We start from the raw sequence: 22,485 nt of genomic DNA, 5'->3' as shown, positions 1-22,485 counted from the left end.
GCTACAACCTGTGGATTGCTTGGTTTATACCAGGAGATACCCTTGTACCAGGTGTATGAAAGTGAGCTAGAATTTAATCCTACTGTGTAATCTTGAAGCATTTCCAATTCAAGGTCAGACAAGGTGTACTATACATGAGACTGGATTCTGTGGAGTAGTCACTAATAATGAAGGGAGCAGCCCTGTGGTGAATTCTATCCAATTTCAACTTGTCAGATTTTGTGGTAGGAGCCACAAAAAGCCAAGCAGTATTGTAGCGTAGGACAAATGAGGGATTTATAGGTCATTGACTTCAGCATTGACAGATTTTTCTTTTCAATAGACCAAGTTTTCATTTAGAGCAAGATTCTGATCATGTTCTCAAAAAAAAAAAAAAAAAAAAAGAAGAAGAAGAAGAAGAAAAAAAAAACAGAAAAGAAAGAGGCCTACTGGCATTGTGCCCTACATGCTGACAGATGAAGTTCCAGTGTAAATCACACACTATTTTCATGCCATGTCACATTTTGTTGATACTACAATGTACATTCACTCAGGTGATGGTACGTGTGGATATGTAGTTTCCTTTTCTGGGTAATCATACGAGCAGTATGCTTCTTAATGTTGATGTTTGTAAGGGACATCTAGGACCAGTCTGGCATGGTGTTCAGTTCCTCTCAGGGATATTGTGGTTACTTTCAGTTTAGACTTCACTGTAACCATTCCCATTTTGAGTAAGTACGTACAGAAGGCACTAACAGGCCTTGAGTAAATGAGTTTTTAACAAATGCTATGCAATGTACAAAAACATAATTTCATGGTGCATCCTCATTTGTATTTCATGTCAGTACTGTAGGTGTTTTGTAGAGGGATCGTATAGTTTTGGTCGAGACCTAATTTCAGGTTTCTAACATTTTTTGGTGAGATATTGTAATGAGAAACCTCTTTAAATATGAGATATGAATTGAGCATGTACGTAATGCCATGAGGAATTCAACGTTTATTTGATGAAAATTGTTTTTGAAATGGCTGAGATATCCAAAACAGAGCAATTCTAATAAGTGTGGGACCCACACTTTATTACGATCACTTTGTTTTACTTTGTTTTTGGATGTTTCAGTCATTTCAGACCCAATTTTCATCAAATAAACTTTGAATTCCTCTTAAAATGGTATGCTCTGTACTATTTCATAAGTGTTTTCTTGGTATCTCGCAAAAAGTTAAAAGCTCAATTCTCATCTCCACCAATACTGTACCATCCCTTTAAGTTTAAGTTTAGGTTTAGAGTTGAGTCAAATTCACCCCTCTCCATTTAGAGTGTGGTAAACCTTGCCCAAATTGAAACCTACAAAAACAAGTGATTTCACACAGTTAGTATTGAGCAGTATGGAACTGTGTGTAGTCTTTACAGGTGTACTTATCTCATGTGAAAGGAAATATAGGACCTAACCACTGTATTCAGATAATGCTCATTAGTGTCATGTTAAAATTAGAATTTTTATATTGCATCTCCCACATTCATTGGGCCAATATTATTGACTGTCAACATTGACAAGATTCTGCCTGCCAGTATGTTGCCATGCTCTGCATAGACATTGTAAGAGGTACATGTACTGTATATGTTATAAATCAGTACTCTGAACTAATGCCCTTGCTTTAATTGAAGAGGAATTACATGTAGCTCTCCCCCCCCCCCTTTTTTTTTGGGGGGGGGGGGATAGTATCCACAAACTACAGAATGGAATAATTCTAGATAATCATCACCCTACCTGTCTGGTCTTCCCTTTACTCTCTTCATCATTCCCATACCAGCATGCATTCCACAGTCTAACCACCACCTCTTGCCCAACAAACTTACATAAACAACATTAGACCACTTTCCAAGTAGAACTAAACATAACACCTTACCTACTCTTCCTTAAACAATTGAGCCTCTATGTAGTATCTGTAACTGCTTGTGTATATCATAACATTTCACGAATGAAGACACTTATCATCTCAGCTATCAATGTGTTCACTTTTCAGTTTATATATTATCTTTCTAAGTTTACATTGTTGTATCTCCCACCAACACACCAAAACAGTACATTTTTAAAATGGTAAGTTCCCAGTGAGTATTGGTGTTGATCTGGCTGGAAAGATCATAAATGTACATAGTATAGAATTTACATTTCAGTGTGAATCTTTGTGAGCATTTTATAGCTCGCTAAAGGATATGTTACTCAAGGAAGATGTCAGCTATTATAGAAATGAACATGGTTGTATCACAATAATTAAATGTTACGACAATAATACTCTCCAATTGTCTGTTAGATGAGCCGGCCAGTGATGTCAACGAGGATCAAGCGCAAACCAGCGAAGTATGCTGATGAAGATGACCCCCCGCCAAAGCCTCCAAAGCAGCCAAAGACGGCAGCCGTGACCCCCCAGAGTACGCCAAAGTCCACCCCAAATGCTCCGAGGTCCACCCAACGTCCAAGCCAAAAACGCTCCCCGGAGACCAGTGGGGAGGGGAAGAAAGGGGAGAAAGATGCTAAGAAGCCAATCAGGAGCTGTGAGAAGGCTCGATGTCCAGCAAAGATCCCTCAGTGCTTTGCCAAGGCAACCCCTAAGTATGTCACTCTAGGTACCATATCAACAGTTTACATTTATTGTCCAAACTAATACAGGTGTGATTTATAGTGTGTTTTTGTTTATGTGTACAATGTATACTATTCTCTTCTGTTAATTGTAATGGTGCTATGCACTTTGTGTATATACTCTGAGTCTGTTTTTTGAGCTCGTGAAAGAAGGCAGACTTAAAATATTGCATTTATTACAAGTACATTTTTATCTTTCGCTATTATATCATTTCACTTATAAACAATTCATCATTATTGATTATGATTATTTTTATCTTCAATAAGCATTTTGTTGCAACAATGAGACACAAAAGATAAAACTAAATTGCGAATTCATTATGATTACAATTTATATTTTGTTTGCATGGATGCCAAAGGGTTTTTATTGCTTTGTGTAGTTGTATTTTTCTAGACTGATGGAGGGTTGGTTTCCTTTCAAACAGTGAATTATTCATAATTTTTAATCTGTCACAAGTACTGTAACAAGCATCAATTTCAATTCAGTCATGTTGCAAAATAGGACTTGTACACCGTTTAGAGCCCCCCTATCTAGGAGAACCTCAAGAGGACCTCCAGAAGACATGCCAGATGAAAACAAGCATTTAAAAAAACAAAAACAAAAAAACAAAAAACACCTCAGCGAGGGATGAGAGAGACCCCCGTTCAGAGTCCTCAGTGAAAAGCACATGCATTTATACTGTATTTCTGAGTATACACATTTGTCATTTTGTCTGAACTACTTCACAGAAAAACTGTGACTGGACACTTTGTCTACCATAGTATTTTCGTGGAGAGATGTCTCAATAAACATGTCCATGACAAGTGTCATTTGCAAAACTAGCAGCCCTCACTGGAAGGTTTGAAAAGACCTGCACGGTTATAGGCTCAGTGCTGCATACATGTATGAAGAATACTTCTGGCTATTTGTGTATTACTGTTTGATTTTATATAGTGTGACGTACCTCAATGTCAAATTGTCATGAGGTGACTACATCATTTGCTTCTTTCAAATATTAAAGTCTCAGCAGTTTTGTTGAAATGTGCTGTGCAATATATCTCACTACATTTTCCTTATAATGTTTAGTAGGGCCATGTTATCAACTACAAGGTAAAATTTGATTTTAAGGACCACACTGAGCCACTTAAAAACAACACATAGAACAGTACATAGGTTGTGAACACCATGTGTGTGTGTCAAATACATTTATACATATTATACAAAAAAAAAAAAAAAATGTGTGTGTGTGTGTGTGTAAACCACAGACCTTGTAGAGACCAAAGTGGTTTTGTGTGGCCGCTGGATAGTCCCATATACATGTATACAGATCAAAACCTTACTCAAACTTGAGTAGCTGCCAAGTAAGGCTGAATTTGTCACCACATGCCAACCATAACAGAGTCGGGTGACAGGTGTCTACAATGTCATATTGGAGCCACAACGTTTGAAGAGCTGTGCTATATGTGACCTCATCACTGTCATCTGTATGATGCTATTGAGGAAAGCTCCAGAAGTTATCAGTACTCGGGGGGAAAGTGCTTTGGAAAGCCAACATTTTCTGTTGCAATTTGGCACAATCCTAGTAGAACAAGCACATGTACCTTTGATGTCTGTGGAGTGGAATAAAGTACACTGTAGCACAAGGGCATTTTGGCACCATGAACATGTATCATGCAACCTTAGTGGTGTACGTTGTAACCATATGGTCAGTCATTATTGACCATGGAACTGAACGGGGCTAACTTGTCAAGAACTGTTTGGATCTTTAATTCTGTCCAGCAGCAAGCACTACAAACATTAAAACATTGTAACTAACTCTGAGATACTGTTGCCAAGTAGCTCTTCCTGCCAAATCTTAGAGTATTATTCACTGTAATATCCAGATACCAGTATTGATGTTTTCAAATATAATGCAAACTGGAATCTTAATGCATTATGTCACTAAAATGCAAAGTGTAAGTAATAATCTATTTTCTTTGTATTTCTTTCTTTTATTTTATATCTGTTTGTCTGTCTGTCCATTTATCTGTCTGGATGTCTCCCCCAACCTCCCAAATCTCTCTCATCTCCCCTATCTGTTCCCATCCCATCTTCTCTTACTCTCACTATTCACTACCCCGTCTCCCACTCAAGATGTGCTGGAGATGGTCATACTTCTCGTTGGTACCATTTATCAGCCGGTGAGCACCACTGCAATGAGTGTTTCGACTACTTCTACAGGAGGTAAGCTCCATTTGACTTGGTCCGCTATGATGTACACTGTACATCCCTCCTCCAGTAGCACAGTGAGGAATGAGGCATGCAGTACTACTATCAAGGACTAGTCTTGAGAGTTGGACACAAAGCAAAGGTCATGGTGAAGGATTTAGATTTGGATTATGTTTTTGATATTTTAAGGTAATGATTTGGGATGGTTCTCTGTGAAATATGTCAGTGGAAATGTATTACATGTAGTGTATTTTTGTTGTTGTTGGTTTGTTTGATAATCTTGTAATGGAGGCTGCAAGTTAGATTGAAAACTAACTTCAAATTGAATTGGTGCTACTTTTGCCCTCCAGGTAAAACTTTGGCTGTATTCTTGATCTATGACCCTACATTCATTGATATATTATTGATAGTCTCCATGTAGCTGTCAACTAGTAAGGGGAGGTTAATCGAAGGAGTCATGATTGTATTTTTGTTCTTTACAGCCATCGGCAGGGCTACCAGCTGGTTGCTAACTGGAAGCGAGTGTGGGGGAGTAATGGCAAGACGGAGCCCAGTCTCAAGTCCTACATGGCGGATCGTGTGCTGCCTTACTGGGTGCAGTGCACACAGCCAGGCTGTGACAAGTGGAGAGAACTGCCAGTGGGCCAGGAACTGACTTTTGAAGTCTGCAAAAACTTTGTCTGTGGATACCAGCCTGGTGACAACAAGAAGGTTGGTTGTGATTATGACATCACAATAAAGGTGATGGTAGAGGTTAAAGGTCATGCAATGTTGTGATGATAATGAATGATTGTTATGACATGAAGTGGTGATAGTTCTCCACTGCATTCATTTATATTTACTGTAAAACACAATATTTTAGTGGCATGAAATTTTTGCGAATTGGAGCCGACAGCCTTCTTTGTGGCATGAATTTTTTGCGAGTTGCCTCCAACATTCAATGTGTAGCGTAGACAACAACTTTAGCATGCATTTTAATTTCATGAATCTTGGCTCTCGCGAAATTTGCGAAATAAGATGCACACAAACATTCCTCGTTTTACAGTTATCCTCATAGACCACGTGGAAAAAATAAATCAGTATGTTAAGACTTTCCATTGTTTAGTATTTGAGAAGTAGAACAATAATAATTACTTAGGGCAATATGAAGTGATGTGTAATGTTGATATTGTGATTGCTGTTGAAAGCATTGTGTGCAATCCATAGTGAGATTCGTATGTTGAATTGCAGAATGCTGATGATGAATACCACATGATATTTATCATATCATGATGAAAATGTACCATGTGAGATGTATGATCTGGCAAATTTTGAATTCAGTTTGGTCTGTGATTCTTTACACTCTTTATTCCACAAATGTAGCCTTTGTAATAAGTGGGTGATGATTTATCATTATAAGATTCCAGAATGTACACAATACATGATATTCTATAACCAGATGATGCCATTGTTGCTATTGTCTACTTTTGCTATTGGATGCTTGGTCACAATAATCAGGGAGTGATTGTGTGATAACTTGTTGCCATGGTGATGCCAGTGTTGTTCATTTCTATCTGTGTTTCTGACTGATTGGTCTCTAAGGGGTCAGCGGGTAACCACTGCAGTGTGACCCAGGACCATCGGGTGATGCAGACCTTTGACCTCGAGTGGCTCTCTCTCCTCGTCATGCCTCCACTCCTCAAGTTTTCTCCAGCCGCACCCTTCCTCACATCATACTTCCCTGATGGTGTAGGTCTGAGTGCATCCTGCCCTGTAGCTTCCAGGAAAGATGGTGAGTGTGGGGCTGAGAGAATTTGGTGACCCAAAGAGCAGTTTGTGACCTCAAATTAATGTCTTTGTCCAAACTTCCTTGTGCAAATTATCATTATTTCTTTGTTGTTTGTGTGTGTGCTTATCATTGTTGCATTATTTTATTGTGATTACTTTTTAGTTCCAATGCATAGTAATTAGTTTATTTTCAGTAGTTCACATATTGATTTTTTTTTTTTTTGGGTTGTTTTTATTGGTTGACATTGCTACTCATGGTTCATTTTGTGAAGTACTCCTCATATTGGCACCTGGTCAGTCTTATGACCTGGTTCGGGAACCCTACAGGACAGCAGCTCGTATGCTGAATTCTTCTTGTGTGTCATGTTTTTGAGTCCAACAAATTTCCTGTTATCCTGTATTCTTAGTTGTGCATTGATAAAACCCTATAACATTGAAGAAAATTGCACCCATCACCACCTGAATTATCATTACTTAATTTCCAGTTTCCAGTTATGTGTTCACGTGTCATTAATGTTTGACTTACTGTTGCATCATGTGGATTCTCTAAGTCGTGTACATGTTGTACCATAAGTATTGTTATCGTTTTTTTTTTTTTTCTTACTCAATTATTTAATCTAAATAGAAATCTGTGCTCCATATTTTCTTGCATCCAATTTTGTAGTAGGGTCATTGACTTTTAACAAGATACCTGTTTAGTAGACCCCAACATATTTTCCCAACTGTGCAAGATTGTAGTCACCAGTACCACCGTAAATTGACAATGAAGTTTATTTTCACATCTTGGTAGTTTTGTACATTCAGGTGAATGTTTCACCTAATTTGTACTTAGTTGTTTTTGTTTTTGTATATTAATATTTTCTTACTGTATGCTATTCACTGATGAATATGAAATAAGTTGAAAGAAGCAAAAAAAAAAAAAAATCATGACACTTACATATTAGTGTTTAAAGGCATAATTTACCATTTGCAGATGAAACAAAAACCCAGCTTTTGTGCTTCAAAATACTTCTAAAATGCGAGTTAGAGATAAAAACAACCACTGTAAAAATTTGAATCCATATAATCAATGATAAGTATTGTTAAATACACAAAATAAGAACAACAGTTATAATAAAAATGGTCCTAGACTAAACCGTCTACAGTTATGATTTATTAAAATAGTGATATCTCCTAATATTTTAGGCTTTATTGCAAAATTTTTCTGTTGTAGGCTTTTGTGATACAACTGACCTACACGTATGCATCAAATGTGATATCTTCAACATTTTTAAAATCACTGCTCCCAAAGGTGAACTGGACCTTTAATATTTGTGTCAATGATTGTGCCCTTGACTATCAGGTACATGGATGACTGATGGAGAGAGCTCTGTAGGTATGTAAAAAATTTTTACTTCATATTCTTGTGAATTTGTGTACAAAATGATTCTTAATCTGCCCACTCAAGTTATATGTGAAAAGAAGTGACAGAATTTCATTGCTCTCCTTCTCTTTTTCTCTTTCATACTCTCACATACTCTTTCCCTGTCTCGTGTTCTCTCTATCTCTCTCTTGAAGGTGGTGTGAGGAACTGCTGAAATACGACGATATGCACAAAATTCATGGTATTCAGTATTGTCCATATTAAATGAGATAGACACAAGAAATCTTCTTGTTGGAATTATGTAGTGTTTAATGCAATGCTGTGATTTATAGGACAGTCTCAGTAGAGATGGAGAAGTATGAGTGTGAGAAACTGAACTCTGATATATAGAAAATATAAACAGTGTAATTATCAGCTTGTAATGTCAACTGGATGAATTTTTACCTTTTTGTCCAAAAGCTGCTGGAGTGAGCCCCTATTTCCAGCCATTCTACCAGCCAGACGAGCAGGGAAAGGCACTCTGTATCTGTCCCGACGTGATGGAGCATGAGGAGGTAGAAGAGTTCCCTGAGTTTGAGAAGGAGCAGCAGATGTACCTTGCCCTCAGGAATCTAGTCCTGGCCCTCTGGGCACAGAACTGCAAGGTGAGTCTAATTTGTGAGCTGATTCCCAGCTCCAGAGGACATGGGAGACTGAGGAAGACCTCGGCCCCGTTTCATAAAGTTGTTTGTAAAGTTGCGCACAACTTTATGGACGACTTAAATATGGCAAGCCAAGTGGGTTTCCTAATTTTTGTTAATTTAAACATCTAAAATTGAAATTTGCAGATGATAATGATTACTCTTACATGTTAACGCAAGTTTTTTTGTTGAAAGTGTATTTTTGCCCCAGTGTAGATGAAATATTGACACATAGTCATACTTAGTTAAAATGTAAGAAAAAAAAAATGGGCACACATATTGGCACTTCATATTCTAGTCATTCGTAAAGTCATGCGTAACTTTACAAACAGCTTTATGAAACAGGGCCCTGGTCTGAATGTGTCAGGACCAACATTAAGATGTGTGGCCAGACCCTTATTTTGACCCATGGGACATGGTCACATGGAGGGCAGATGTTAGACATTATAGCCACCTGCTTCCTACCCCAGAACCTGGGACACTTGCAGCTGAAAACTAAAAAACAGGGTCATGTCAAGTCAAGTCAAGTCAACACAAATCCACACACAGAGTGTAGGAAACTTGCAAATTAGCTGAAAAAAATTTGCTTCGTGATTGCATATGTGACTTTTATTTAATTTTATTTATTCAACTATCAGTTTGTACTTCTCGGCTTTTCAATACGTGGAATCTAGCATGGCACCATTACCTTGGTCTAGAAAAATTACATTGTTACATGAAGAGTCTGCTGTAACTGATCTATGTTGAGTAATCTTTTGTGTGCGTCTTTTGTCTGTGTGCGTGTGTGTGTTGCCCACATCAGCAATTCCTCACTGCACAGAAATGCACAGAAAGACTCATCGTTCGAGGCCTGGTCCGCATCAAATGTGCAGAAATCCTGGAACCAATCGTAGCCTTCCTGACACGGAAGGGACTTATCAACACAGGGCTCCTCAAAGACCCGCCAAAGGAACTCCAAATCTGCCGCGATGTCATCAAGGCAAGTTTATGGTCTTTTTCCCTCAGAGCTGGTAATACATTAAAGCATTCAAAGTGGTTCATGTTTCTGCATTTTTGAATTGTATTTTGCATGCTGGGAAAGAAATTAACCACTGGATGAATGAAAGAATACATAACATCTTCATGTTGATTATCTCTTACTCAGATTTTACAGTCTGCTCATAGCTTGACCACAGACAATTACATGATTTTCACTTTGAAAACAAATTCATATGCCTGACATAAGAATTTGGTGGGCAGTAGATCACCAATTGCTATGATGCATTAAAGGAGATATAGTGCACTCCTGTTATAAAGAACACGGTTATAATGAAATTCTAGTTACAGCGAAGTAAAAAATTCAGGCTGCAACATTATCCACTCTATTTATTTTTATTGTTTATTTGTTCGGTTATAACAAAATTCCGGTTACAGCGAAGTAAAAATTTAGGCCGCAGCATTTTCCACTCTATGTATTTTTATTGTTTATTTGCTCAGTTATAAAGAAATTTCAGTGAAATGAAAGAAAACTGCCGGTCCTGAGGACTTCGATATAACAGGAGTCCACTGTAGTTATCACCAAAGCTTCACCTGGTCCAAATTGACATAAACTTTCTATTGTTTTCCACTTTTGTCATTGGCATCTTTGTGCAGAAAATAACATGTAGTTTCCCTTGAGCTTGGAAAGTCTTGCAGTAGATGCCTAAGATTCAGCAGTCTATACAGTTTTGTCAAATATGTAGTCTAGGTGCTGCAAAACCAGAAACATTCGCGGCACGAACGTTTCACAAATTGGAGCAGACAGCCTTTTTCGCAGCATAAAACTTTCGTGAATTGCCACTTGCATTCAATACACTAAGCAAACACAATTCCCAAAAGTTTCATGCATGTAAAAATATCTGGTTTTACTGTATATCTCTGACACCCCACAGGGAAAGCTGCTGGTGATAGGAGCCGGAGCTGCAGGATTGGCTGCAGCCAGACACCTGACTAATCTGGGTTGTGATGTCACTGTCCTGGAGGCTCGGGACAGGATTGGGGGCCGCGTCTGGGATGACGACTCACTGGGCACCTGTGTGGGTAAAGGTGCCCAGATTGTGAATGGGTGCATCAACAACCCTATTGCCCTGATGTGTGAACAGGTGAGCCCTAGTTGTGTGTAGCCTGCCTTGCTCCCTACCCTGTAAACTTGGCCAGGATGTAAATGGTAATATTCAACCACCTCTGATTTAGTTTAAGTGCAGGAAGTTATGGCAGATGTGGCATTTTATTCATAATGCTGGTATTTTTGCATTTGCTCTTTTACTTGATATTTGCTCAAGGTCAGTATTTGTTGAAATCAAGAATCAAAAAGAAAAGGAAAGAATTGAAGAGAAAATCATCTGTATTTGATGTATTTAATCAGCTTTTAGGAAACATTTGGTTTATAGGTGTTTTTATCGTATAAAGCATACATGTTACTACCATGCTTTTTTTATGTATCAGAAGGAAAGTATGCTTGTACAAGATTTATTGTCATGTATGGATGTGAATTTGAATTTTTTTCTTGTGTGTGTAAAACCATTTGAATCATTTACATATTTCCTCCCAGTGTATTCTTATCATTGCAGTCATCACTAGAACTTTGGACTTTGATATAAAAAAAATGTGTCCTTGAAGTAATATTTGTTTACATCGAACAATAATATCACGTGAAATATACTGCTGGCAATTGTAGGAGTGAGTGTTGTCTATACAATCGTTCAGAATGTTCTAGTTAACCTGTGTTGTAGAAGAAATGACTAATCGTACGCCTGGTATCTCTCTCCATAATCACCACCAGGGTGGCTTCAAAATGAGGAAGATGCATGAGCGATGCGACCTCTTGACAGTAGGGGGCGCTGTGACAGACACACACACTGACAAACGGGTAGAGTTCCACTTCAATGCAATGCTGGATGCCATCGCAGAATGGCGGAAAGACAAACACTCAGAAACAGATGTACCTCTAGGCAGTAAGTATTGGATAGTATGGAACAGTATTAACTTGTAATGTGAAGGATTCCTCATTTTCTTGTTGTCCTCTCTATAGATTCTCAGAGTGCAAACTTCTGTAAAGCACAGCATTTATCTAGAATCACGTACATGTTTTGACAGTATGTATTAACACATGTATTATTTTGTACACTTTGAGTGTATTTGGTACGTCTGATTTTGTATTTATACTTCCCTAGGAATTAAAGTAATAGTTTTATGAGATTATTATCTCTTAGGTGCAGAAGTCACAATAGAGCTCTGACTGAAACATTGACTAATACGGTAGTGGAAAAAAAAGTTCCCTTCTATGTGATGGGAAGATAAATGAAATGTTTACTCTGTACTTGGTATAACAAGGACAGGAAATGATGCACCAAACTTTAGGCTGAACAGCTTCCATGTCTTACAAGAACAAAATTAGCGATTCATAAAAATGACAGATTTTGGTTCTAGCAAGACACTTGTCCATCAAAAGATCCATATTTGTTTCCACCCCATGATGATGCTGGAACTTGATAAAGAAAGTGAAGGCCTTGTGTGTTGCATGTGTAGTTCACCATTTCTAATCTGAGCACAGTTTTCTACCATACCCGTCTCTCCATTGTATTATGCAAATCATGATGTAACTTCAGAAATAGTGTCAAAACAGTTTTGGCATAAGTGCCTTCAACTTGAACAGTTTTGTTTGATTGTCCTTTAGAGTAACTATGTTTCACAATGTCTGTAAAATTATGCATCCCATTGATGTCATTTAAGCCATAATATGTATTAACGATGGTAGAATCATTGGGAGAGCCATGCTGAGTCATTTATGACCCCCATATGACTTTATTTTCAGAGAAAATCATGGACATGCACCAAACGTTCATGGATGAGACGAACCTAACGTTCACAGAGGAGGAAGACAAACTACTTCAATTTCATGTCTGCAATCTTGAGTACGCTTGTGGCAGCAGTCTCTCTAATGTAAGTAGGTCTGATATCAGCCCCGATATGAGCTGTCTTTCTTGTTATTCACCCCTGCAATATACCTATAAAGAACATAAAAATCTTTATCAAGTACAGTATCATATTATTTGCATGAAACCTAATCACAAATCAGGACTGACTCAAACATGTTTGTCAAGTTTGGTTGTATCTTTGTCAAAAAGACATATCGGAGTATACATTGTACATGTACGTGGAATACTGCAGCTGTGACAGAAATCAGTGGCTTTTAGAGATTGGGTGCCAGTTTTTTTTTTGGTAGAAGTAAGTTTTTCTCTTTTGATCTCCTTTGAGAATTCCCACATTAATTAATACAAGTGTATACTGAAGAGTAAACCCCTTGATTGCCTAACATAGACCACAGAGGGGGTAGTACACTCTGCTATGTCAAACCTAGGCTTAAATCCAGCAAGATCTGATCAACCCTTGAATATGATGTAAGACTGAATATTACCTGTAACATTTCAATTTCAATCTCTATCACCAAGGTGTCATCCCTACACTGGGACCAAAATGAAGCATTCGCTCAGTTTGCTGGGGACCACTCATTCCTCAAGGAGGGTTATGGAACCATCTTGTCAGAATTGTCCAAGGGTCTGGATGTGAGACTAAAGCAGGTGGTGACCTCAGTCGATTACTCAGGGCAGAAGGTCGTTGTGAAGACGAAAAACGGCAAAGACTTCAAGGCAGAAAAGGTCAGTGGTGTGAGCTATTTTCAGCGAGATATGAGGTCCAGGGACAGGGTTTCCAGCCCATCAGGGAAATCAGGGAAAATTGTTTTACCTTTTTCCAATCGTCAGGGAGTTTTGATTGACCCCCAAAATCGAAAGTAGTCAGTAATACGATTTTGTTGCATATCAAAACAACATCATGGATGAAACTGGATGAAATTTGAATGTGAAATTGGAAGTGAGTTGAAATAGTTATCATGGAAATTTGCTACTTAATCAGGGAAAAATCAGGGAATTTTGTTTTCTTGAAAAGCTAGGAACCTTGACGGGGGTAACAGGAGAATTTACAATCAAAGTTTAAAGCTCACTGTTTTTGAACACTAAGTTTCAGTTCATGTCTTATTAATTAAAAACTCATAGTCTTCTCCACTGGCTGTAGCTTCATCAAAAAGATAACTGTTCTTCCAAAGGGGTATGTCATTGTCATATCTGCATCATCGCTTACCCTTTATTATACACCTACACTGTAAGTTGAGACAAGCAAAATTGGTAAAGTATCTTGTTGCAGAATGTCTGTACCAAGCATGATTTCAATCTTCAGAGCGCTTGTTTACAAGCCAGCAAGCCTTATTCATGCTGCTACAATGCTCCCACATAGTGGTTCCGTAGGGTAGCTGACAATGAAATGATATGTTTACAAATTATTGGACATTTGGCATTTTATTGTGATGTACATTACAATACAATTTTCAGTGATATTCCAGTTATGTATTAAAGAGAGGCAACTACACATAAAGCCAAATAATCCATATAATCATAATTTACCTTTCATTGTCACTACAAATTCTATGTGGCAAAGAAAGATACACATAGATCTTCATTACTTGTATGAAAGTTTCTTTGCAGTATAAGAGAAAGTCCTCTTTGTTTTCATTCACATACTTTACTTTCTTTCCTCACTTACCTAAACCTCTCTGTTCTGTTGCTGAGAAAGAAGCTGTCCCAAATTTGCATCTGGTTTGACACTTAGTGCAAGCCAACACAGTTTGATAGTCACAAAAGAAATGATATCTTCAGAGAGGAAATCAGTTAAGTGTAAATGAGTGTTTAGATCTGCAGCGTTGTTTTACATTTCCATCCTCTGTACCTGGAGTAATTGTACATAATCCACAAATGTTTCCCAAATGTTATCCAAGTCCACTGTAGGTACTCGGATCATAACAACAGTTTCTATCTCACACATGTTTGACTGCAGGTCTTGGTCACTGTACCCCTTGCACTGCTCCAGGCAGACACCATCCACTTCACCCCTACCCTCCCTGAGGAGAAAAGGGAAGCAATAAACAGCCTTGGTGCTGGCATCACAGAAAAGGTGAGGTTTCAGGCAATTTTCTCATATCATCAAATGCCACAGCTCGTGATGTTTGAGTTTACTGACACTGATGTCAGAATAAAATTTAAATATGAGTTAGATAGACTTGTCAAAATGTCAACAGTTCATTGGTGGTGACAACCATCGTTTTGCCCCAAACTTAGTGTAACCATTTTGAAGATGGCATCTATCCTTATGGAGGGCTTTCATTTAAAAAAAAAATACAATGTAGAAGAAGGGCTTTTACATATTTAATCACATCGAACATGGAACACAGATATACTCATTGTTGGAAATAATGCATAGATGATGGAGTATTAGGACCATCAATTACTGTATACGTCATATATTTTGTAAGTTGTGTTTTTTGTTTTTTTTGGGGGGGGGGAATTTTGCGAGTTGAGTACTATTTGAGAATTTACACACATGCAAAAATATTAACTCAGTGTGACCTATGTGTACACATCTATTTTTCTGTAGTACTGTGCTCCATGATCGCAAATTTACCATTAGCAAAATTGTCAGGAAGCCCCAATTGGCAAAAAATTAGATTCACTAGATAAATCAATGGCGTTCACAGTAATTCATTCTCAGTGAATAAAATGTTATGAGTGACCATGAAAATTTGATCAAAATCTGGCAAGTGTTTAAACAAGAACCATATCCTTGAACATTGCAACTAACCCACATGGTCCAGTGACAGTGTATGATTGTGTGCTGTGATTCATAGGTTGCCCTCCAGTTCCCTGAGAGGTTTTGGGATAGGATGGTGCAGGATAACGACTACTTTGGCCACATTCCCCTGGACCCGGAGGAGAGGGGATTCTTCTCAGTCTTCTATGACATGTCAAGTGGAGTGAGTAATCAACTTTTTTGATGCTCATCTTTTTTCCCTGACTGTTTTTCTGTTTGTCCATCCATCTGTCTATGTTTTCATTCTTTGTAGAAGGCATATACAAATTGTAGGAGTAATATCATATAGCACTTGCAGGCATCCCCCCCCTCCCGTCTCTTATAGGTCATGCTGTATTTTGCTGTTGCTTTCAAACCATGTCCGCCTTTATTTACCTCAAATGAGAAAATAGGCTGCATAGAATGTCATGCTTAAAGGCATTATTTATTGTTTGCAGATGTAACAAAAATGCAGCTTTAGTGCTTCAAAATAGTTCTAAAATGTGAGTCGGGGTAGAAACAACCAATGTAAAAATGTTCATCAATAATGTTAAGTTTGTTCAATATACAAAATGTAAACAGTAGTAATAATGGAATTGTTTTTAGACTAAGCCATCTACTGTTATGACTTATTAAGAAATATAGCGATATCTCCCTATATTTCAGGCTTTATTGCAAAAATTTTATATGATGTTTTGAGATACACCTGACCTACACATACGCATCAAATGGGATAACTCGAACTTTTTAAAATCACTGCTCCAATGGTAAGCAGTCCCTGTAATATTATGTTATCATTAGGTTTCCAGATAGAGTGATATATTTTAGCATGCCTTTGTTTGCAAAGCAGGAAAATAGAAGAAGAAGTGATTATAATTGTTTGTTTCACACTGTGGTGATATTTCAGAACAAGAAGTCCGACTCACACATCCTGACAACAATAGTGAGTGGCACTGCTGTGGAGAAATTCAAGGAGATGTCAGAGAAGGAGGTGGTTGACAAGTGTGTGGAATGTCTGAGGAAACTCTTCCCAAAGGAGGTGAGTCAAGTGGATTAAAACCCCTCGCTAACATTTACAGATGAAAAAACAAAAACAAAACACAGCTTTAGTGCTTTAAAATAGTTATTAAATGTAAGTTAGGGATTAAGATACCCTATATAAAAATGTTAGTCAGCATAATCAATGTTAAGTATTGTTAAATAAGCAAAATGTAAACAATAGTTTGGTTTAAAACTTTCTAGAATAAACCTTCACCGTGACAGTTTATTGAGAAAATTAGTGATATCTCCTTATATATGTGGCTCTAGTGCATTTTTTTTTGTGTGTGTGTGTGGTAGGGTGTTTTGTAATACAACAGACCTATACATATGCATCAAATGTGATAATTCAAACATTTTTTAGTCACTGCTCCCAATGGTAAACATTGGCTTTAAAGATGCAAACATTTGCAAGCTGCAGTCTACCTTGTCCAAGTTGACCTCGCACAAGTTTGATGATTGGCTAAGGTGAAGACAAATTGTAATTTTGTTGTGTTAGTTGAAATTCACATTAGTTGGAGAATTTTCTCCTTTCCTTTGATACGATTGATAGGTGAGGTTGACTGTATTTTGTCCCATCGCATCAATTATTATATGCGACCCTGCATCACATAATCACCAAAAAGTTGCCTGACATGGATTTTTCATTCAGGACAGATTCTGAAAGAGCAGACTTTAAGTTTTGAAATGATGTATAACTCTGTTACAAATGAAATGGAGTTTCCTAAGCTATCAAGATAATGGATAGAAAGTACACACCCCAGAAAGGTGTTGACAGAGAAAAAGAGGCTTTTAAATTTAGGGTTCATTCAAATGCTTAATCCTCACCACACTGTGCGCGTGTAGTGAATAGGACAAAATCAGGATGTAAAACTCCATAGTGACCACAATAAAGAGATATCAGAGTAAACTGAAATCTTTTACACTCATTTTAGCACATTCATTCATTAATTTTCAAAACTTTCAAAATTTTCAGTAGCATCATCCTTTCAAAAGCTATTAAAGAGGAAAGTGAAGTGTGTGTACGGGGAAATTGAAAGGGGCCACTAAAACACCTACAGTAATCACACAACTCCACAAGAACATATTGTAGAAAAATGGCAAAAATCACAATTTCCCACACATTTTCATGGTCTCAAACTTAAGAATTATATTGAATTGCTCTTTCAGCAAGTATAAAAATCTAGAGATTAACTAGGTTGACCCATTTCACCTATTTTGAGTCCTTATGTAAAATCAGGGCATGAGACTTGTTGGTTTTGTAATGCATGGTTACATGTACCTGACTGTTAGAATGATGACTTGGGAATGGTTGATTGCTGTGGTAGGAAAAGCTCAAGAGGATCTACTGACAGCTGAGATGGGTCAGAGTAAGAAATCCTGTTCGCCCATCAATATATTGACCTTTTGCAGTGTGAAATGAATGAATGAAATTTGACCATTGCACAAGGACTCAAATTGTTTTAGTCTAAACCAGAACAGGTGACTTTGGGTGCACACACAGATTCCACCTGTCTTGGATTGCTGCCATGATTGTCGTAGACTTCAGCCAAGCACCCCTAGATTAGATCATGTCCTTAAGGTGTAATTATACTCTGTGTCCAAGGTGACACAGATAGACAGCAAATTAAAAACACTCCAAATGTAGAACTGTCACTCACTGGCTGTGTACTAATAATGTTTTGGTAATAAATGAAAGTAAAACAAAACAAAACAAAACAAAACAAAACAAAACAAAACAAAACAGAGCAATAGAATGTCATCCAAATGAGACATGAAATGCAATTTTGAAGTGTAGTTTCATGAGTTTTGACAGAATATTGATTGTAGTCACAATCACCCATACTAATATATCAGATTACAATTCTCTCATATGTCTTTTAGGGAAGATGTTAATGTCATCCTCCTGGGCAGAATTGCTAAGCAACTGCAACTCCATAAAGGTCATCATTGGTGGTTATTTCAACACAACAATGATTGGATGTTAAACAGTAGAGGTTACAAGATTACCCTCTTTTATTTTGAGTCGAACAAGTAGTCTGATTAAGATTGTTAATGGGAGACTTGTTAGGTGATGACATCATCACCCATCTTATTTGCATATTTTGTTGCCACTGATATCACAAATTTGTAAAAAATTTGGAAAGTTCCATAACTTTGTTTCCATGATTCTGTATGTATGGATGTCAGCTGGTTGGAAGTATTTCTCTATAGGTGCCTAGGGGCTTGAGTCTTATTTGACGTTCCTTTCTAATATTCTTGTTTGCTTGTGGTGTTTCCTGGCCAGACCGTCCCGGAACCCACCCGTTACTTTGTGACCCAGTGGCACAAGGATGAGTTTGCCCGAATGTCCTACAGCTTCATCGCAGCGGGAGCCAGCGGGGACACCTATGACATCATTGCTGACTCGGTCAATGAGAAACTCTACTTTGCTGGAGAGGTAAGTATTGTTCCATTCAAATTCAAAGTTCAGTGCTGACCTCTGCGGGCTTCTTCTGCTGTTTCTTATAATTGTCATTGCTCTTTACTGGACTGTCACTCTTGACTTTCTTTAACTCCTACAGATTAGCTGTCATTCTATGGGTTAAATTTCCCTTGTTATGATTTGGTTTCCCTTTCCTATGATATGGTTATGCAGTTGGTCATGAAATAATATAAGGGGTGGCCCTTTTTTTTTCAGTATGTCAGAGTCAATTAACTTGCTTTTAAAATCTTCTTAGAGGCAAATTGGAAGCTCTACGCCATGACAAAATATTTTTGTTTCAAACATGTAGTGGTTATACATGTATGTTTACTGTATCTATAACATGTGACACTAGTTTTACAGTGACTGCATAATGCATATTATTACTGGGTATTCTAATTACAGATGTTGGATCAAAATTACACGTAATGTACAGTGCACAATTTCCTCTTGCTTGGACTATTTCAGATTTTATAACAGTCAGGAATCAATAAAACTTAAGTCATATCAAACACTTAATGTAGAAGTAAACTGGATAAGTAGTATGGCATGTTGCCATGGTGAAAGTAAACTTATTAATGTGTTGCAGACCCCCCCAAAAAAACAAAAAAAAAAACAAAACAAAAACAAAAACAAAAAAACACTTCAGTATTATCTGTTTACTTCTTCAGCACAGCTTCCAATGCTCTTCCAATCTTTCTACAATTCTGAGCTGTGATTATTCTTATGTCACCCGCCAGGCCACCAACAGGAACTTCCCCCAGACCGTCACAGGGGCCTACCTCAGCGGGATTAGGGAAGCCAACAAGATCATTGCTTTATGATGGCATGGATGTGTGGTGGCAAGGACCATGGTGACAGAGATGTGATGGTAAACCCAAATGTGGTGGCTTTCAGATGGACATCAAAATGTAAGAGAGAATCAGAGATTCCTGCATACCAGTCGGGGTGCCATAAAGGTTTTCACCATGTCACATATGTCGTTGTGTCAAAAAAAGTGCAGGCAACAGTTTGGCACAGCGTCAGACATAGCTTCTCTCTTGATGATTTGATACAAGGTGAGCAGCAGTAAACTTGTGTTCAGGAGTCCAGGACTTGTGCCACAGAGATCTTATCAATGTCTCTGCATATTGAGGACATCAGGAAGAATGTGCTGAATTGACTCAGATTGCACTGGACTGTGAATACAGCGAAGACTGAAGCAAGTTGTACAAAGTGTTCTTGGGCAAGTCACTGTCATTTAGAGGATATCAGAACAGAGTAGTGGAAGTACTTAGGGCTTCATTACAGGAGGGACATCTTGAGTGCATGCTATTAAGGTGGAGAAAGAAGGAAAAGTAAGAGAATTATAGATACATCAATAGTTCAGACATATAGCATGGCAGATGAGTGGAGACATTGTACAAGCAGTGACCCTATCTTCTTACTACCTATCTATCTTGGCATTGAAGATCACATGGCCATCAAATACTGTGTGCAACAGTCAAGCTTATCAGACTCATAGAGGGATGCAATTATCAAGAATGAATAACAGTAAATGAACCCAATGTATGATATATTGCAGATGTGGTGACTAACTTGTAACTCACTTCTTACTTTTGCTTGGCAGTGAAGATCAAATGGCCATCAGATAGTGTGTGCAACAATCAACTTTATCAGACCCATAGAGGGATACAGTTATTAAGAATGATGAACCCAGTATATGATATTTTTGCAGATGTGATAAGCTAGTGTGGGAGGGAGGCTTCCATGTTAGCACAGATATCTACATCTTCAACTAACAAGCGATACTGAATTTACAGCAGTGTCTTGGCACCGCCAGTCAGGTGCTTGTGTAGAGAAGTGTAAATCTGATTTGATGAAAGCTTTTATGGAGATCATATGTTTTCTAAAACTAAGCTTTCAGGGCAGCATTTAACAGACCAAGGTAGGATCTTGGGTGACAAGTTTGAAATAAAATCTTCTCTTGTACCCTGCTAATCTGGTCCCTAAATATGAAGTCACTCAGTTAAAAAAAAAATATATATATTTATTATTATTATTTTTTTTTAAATGTGTTGATGTTATACTTGGCTGTCTGATTACCAATATTCATGGCTGTGAAGGTGTGATCTAGTAACAGTCTTTATTTCAGGTATCATATATGAACAGAGTAAATGCTGATGAAATATCTTGTTTGTCATTCTTTCAATATTGCAGTGCAGTCACACATGCAGTGATATATGCAAACATATTCATGCAATTCAGCTGGTATATAGTAATTCATCTAACCAAGACTAGGTTAGGAATATATTAGGCTTTCATTGTCCTTAATAGCATGATTCAAATCATGAGTTAGAGTATTTATGGTGACAAGAACCATTCAGAGGAATTCATGAATTAATTAATGCACCGCTCTCAAAGTCAATAATTTGCAAGGTATGCTACATGTAATATGATCAGTTACTCTGGTGATGCATAACAGGAGTTAGATAACTCTTGCCAAAGGTGCAACTGTTCTACAATGAAGATGAGTGAGTTTGTTGTCTTTTGACACCCGCTGTACATGATATGCACCCCACTCCACTCCCCGAGTGCCATGTAAAGTGGGTGTATCTCATTGGGCTGGAGATTAGTTGGCGACCTAGTAGCGACTTGAGTCTCCCTGGTCATGGAGTGGTCATGGAGACATCTCCATGACGTCTCCATGACGTCTCCACAACGTCTCCTGGAGTGCAGCCGAGTCTCTGGGGAGTCGCAAGAGAATTGAACATGTTCAGTTTTTTTCGTTGGCTCTTTCCAGTCTCCAGCTGGTTGTGGAGACGTCTCCGCAATGTCTTTGCTATGTCTCCTGATTGCAGCCAAGTTGCAGAGACTAAATTTATTTGCGAGATCTCGCAGACCTCTCTGTGATTGAGACGATGTCTCCGAGACATCGCAGCGACATCTTCACCACTTCTGGACAAATAGATTATAAATTTATCATCTAATTTGCAGATGTCTGTGATGTTGCCATGGAGTCGCCTTCTTGGCGAGAGCATATGCCATTTTTTTTTTTGTCTTTTGTCTTTTGAGTCACACAAGTTGCAGCAACTTACCAGTCCTGGCAGCCACAGCGATTTCTCCTGCAGTGAGATATGCCCTTACATAGTCAACTTCATTGTGATACCAATCGACCAGACATGACACGTGTCAAACTATTTCCTATCCAGATCTATTGAACTGAATGTGAAAATGTTAGTTTATGATGTACAGGGTAAAATGTAAGCGTCACCTTGGACTGCAAATCATGCTTCCACAGAGTTTTCCTGTGTGATAAGAATGAATAGATATGTATATACTGTGGAAGACAAGGTACCACCAGTTGTGAGGCAACATGAGTCAAAAGCTACTTGTATGCTGCAGCCAGCTTGGAAATATTGAAGTAATATGTCTCATGATTTCTTTTTCTTTCTGTCTTTTCACTGAGTCACTCGTCTTGACTGTTGGTCTCTGTGCATGAGTAAACTGTCATTATTAGCCAGAAGCATATCTCTTGTACAGTCCATATTGCTAGCTTTCACCAGAGTTCTCTATGATCAAATCCTGGCATCTGTGTGTTTTATCGTTTGCTTTTCTCCTTCAGGTATATGTGGAGAAAGTATGGTTTTTATACAACTTGCTACACCAGAGATGAAATGAAATGGAAGTTCCAT

The 22,485-nt window shown here is 38.0% G+C and overlaps 1 protein-coding gene across 1 annotated transcript; it reads left to right on the top strand.

Moving 5' to 3' along the window:
• The first annotated feature begins 2,042 nt into the window (after window positions 1–2,042).
• Window positions 2,043–20,712, top strand: LOC140239910 (lysine-specific histone demethylase 2-like). The gene is made up of 16 exons (XM_072319726.1): window positions 2,043–2,588; window positions 4,729–4,818; window positions 5,286–5,514; window positions 6,385–6,574; window positions 7,913–7,945; window positions 8,393–8,577; window positions 9,416–9,592; window positions 10,524–10,733; window positions 11,414–11,585; window positions 12,446–12,573; window positions 13,083–13,289; window positions 14,521–14,637; window positions 15,368–15,493; window positions 16,223–16,348; window positions 18,635–18,787; window positions 19,552–20,712. The coding sequence occupies exons 1-16, from the start codon at window positions 2,290–2,292 to the stop codon at window positions 19,633–19,635; spliced, it is 2,526 nt and encodes an 841-aa protein (XP_072175827.1). The 5' UTR covers window positions 2,043–2,289; the 3' UTR covers window positions 19,636–20,712.
• Window positions 20,713–22,485: the final 1,773 nt, after the last annotated feature.

This window comes from Diadema setosum, chromosome 16, assembly GCF_964275005.1.
Source record: "Diadema setosum chromosome 16, eeDiaSeto1, whole genome shotgun sequence".
In the NCBI taxonomy this organism is placed as follows: domain Eukaryota; kingdom Metazoa; phylum Echinodermata; class Echinoidea; order Diadematoida; family Diadematidae; genus Diadema; species Diadema setosum.
The sequence above is the reverse complement of the archived record's forward strand: the minus strand, read 5'-3'. Positions and strand labels throughout refer to the sequence as shown.

Bases quoted from the DNA above. Each gene is read 5' to 3' on its own strand.
- LOC140239910 (XM_072319726.1), top strand. From the start codon at position 2,290: ATGAGCCGGCCAGTGATGTCAACGAGGATCAAGCGCAAACCAGCGAAG. The intron at 6,575-7,912 runs GTGAGTGTGGGG...CTTGACTATCAG, and splicing joins TGTAGCTTCCAGGAAAGATG to GTACATGGATGACTGATGGA. The intron at 15,494-16,222 runs GTGAGTAATCAA...TTTCAGAACAAG, and splicing joins TCTATGACATGTCAAGTGGA to AAGTCCGACTCACACATCCT.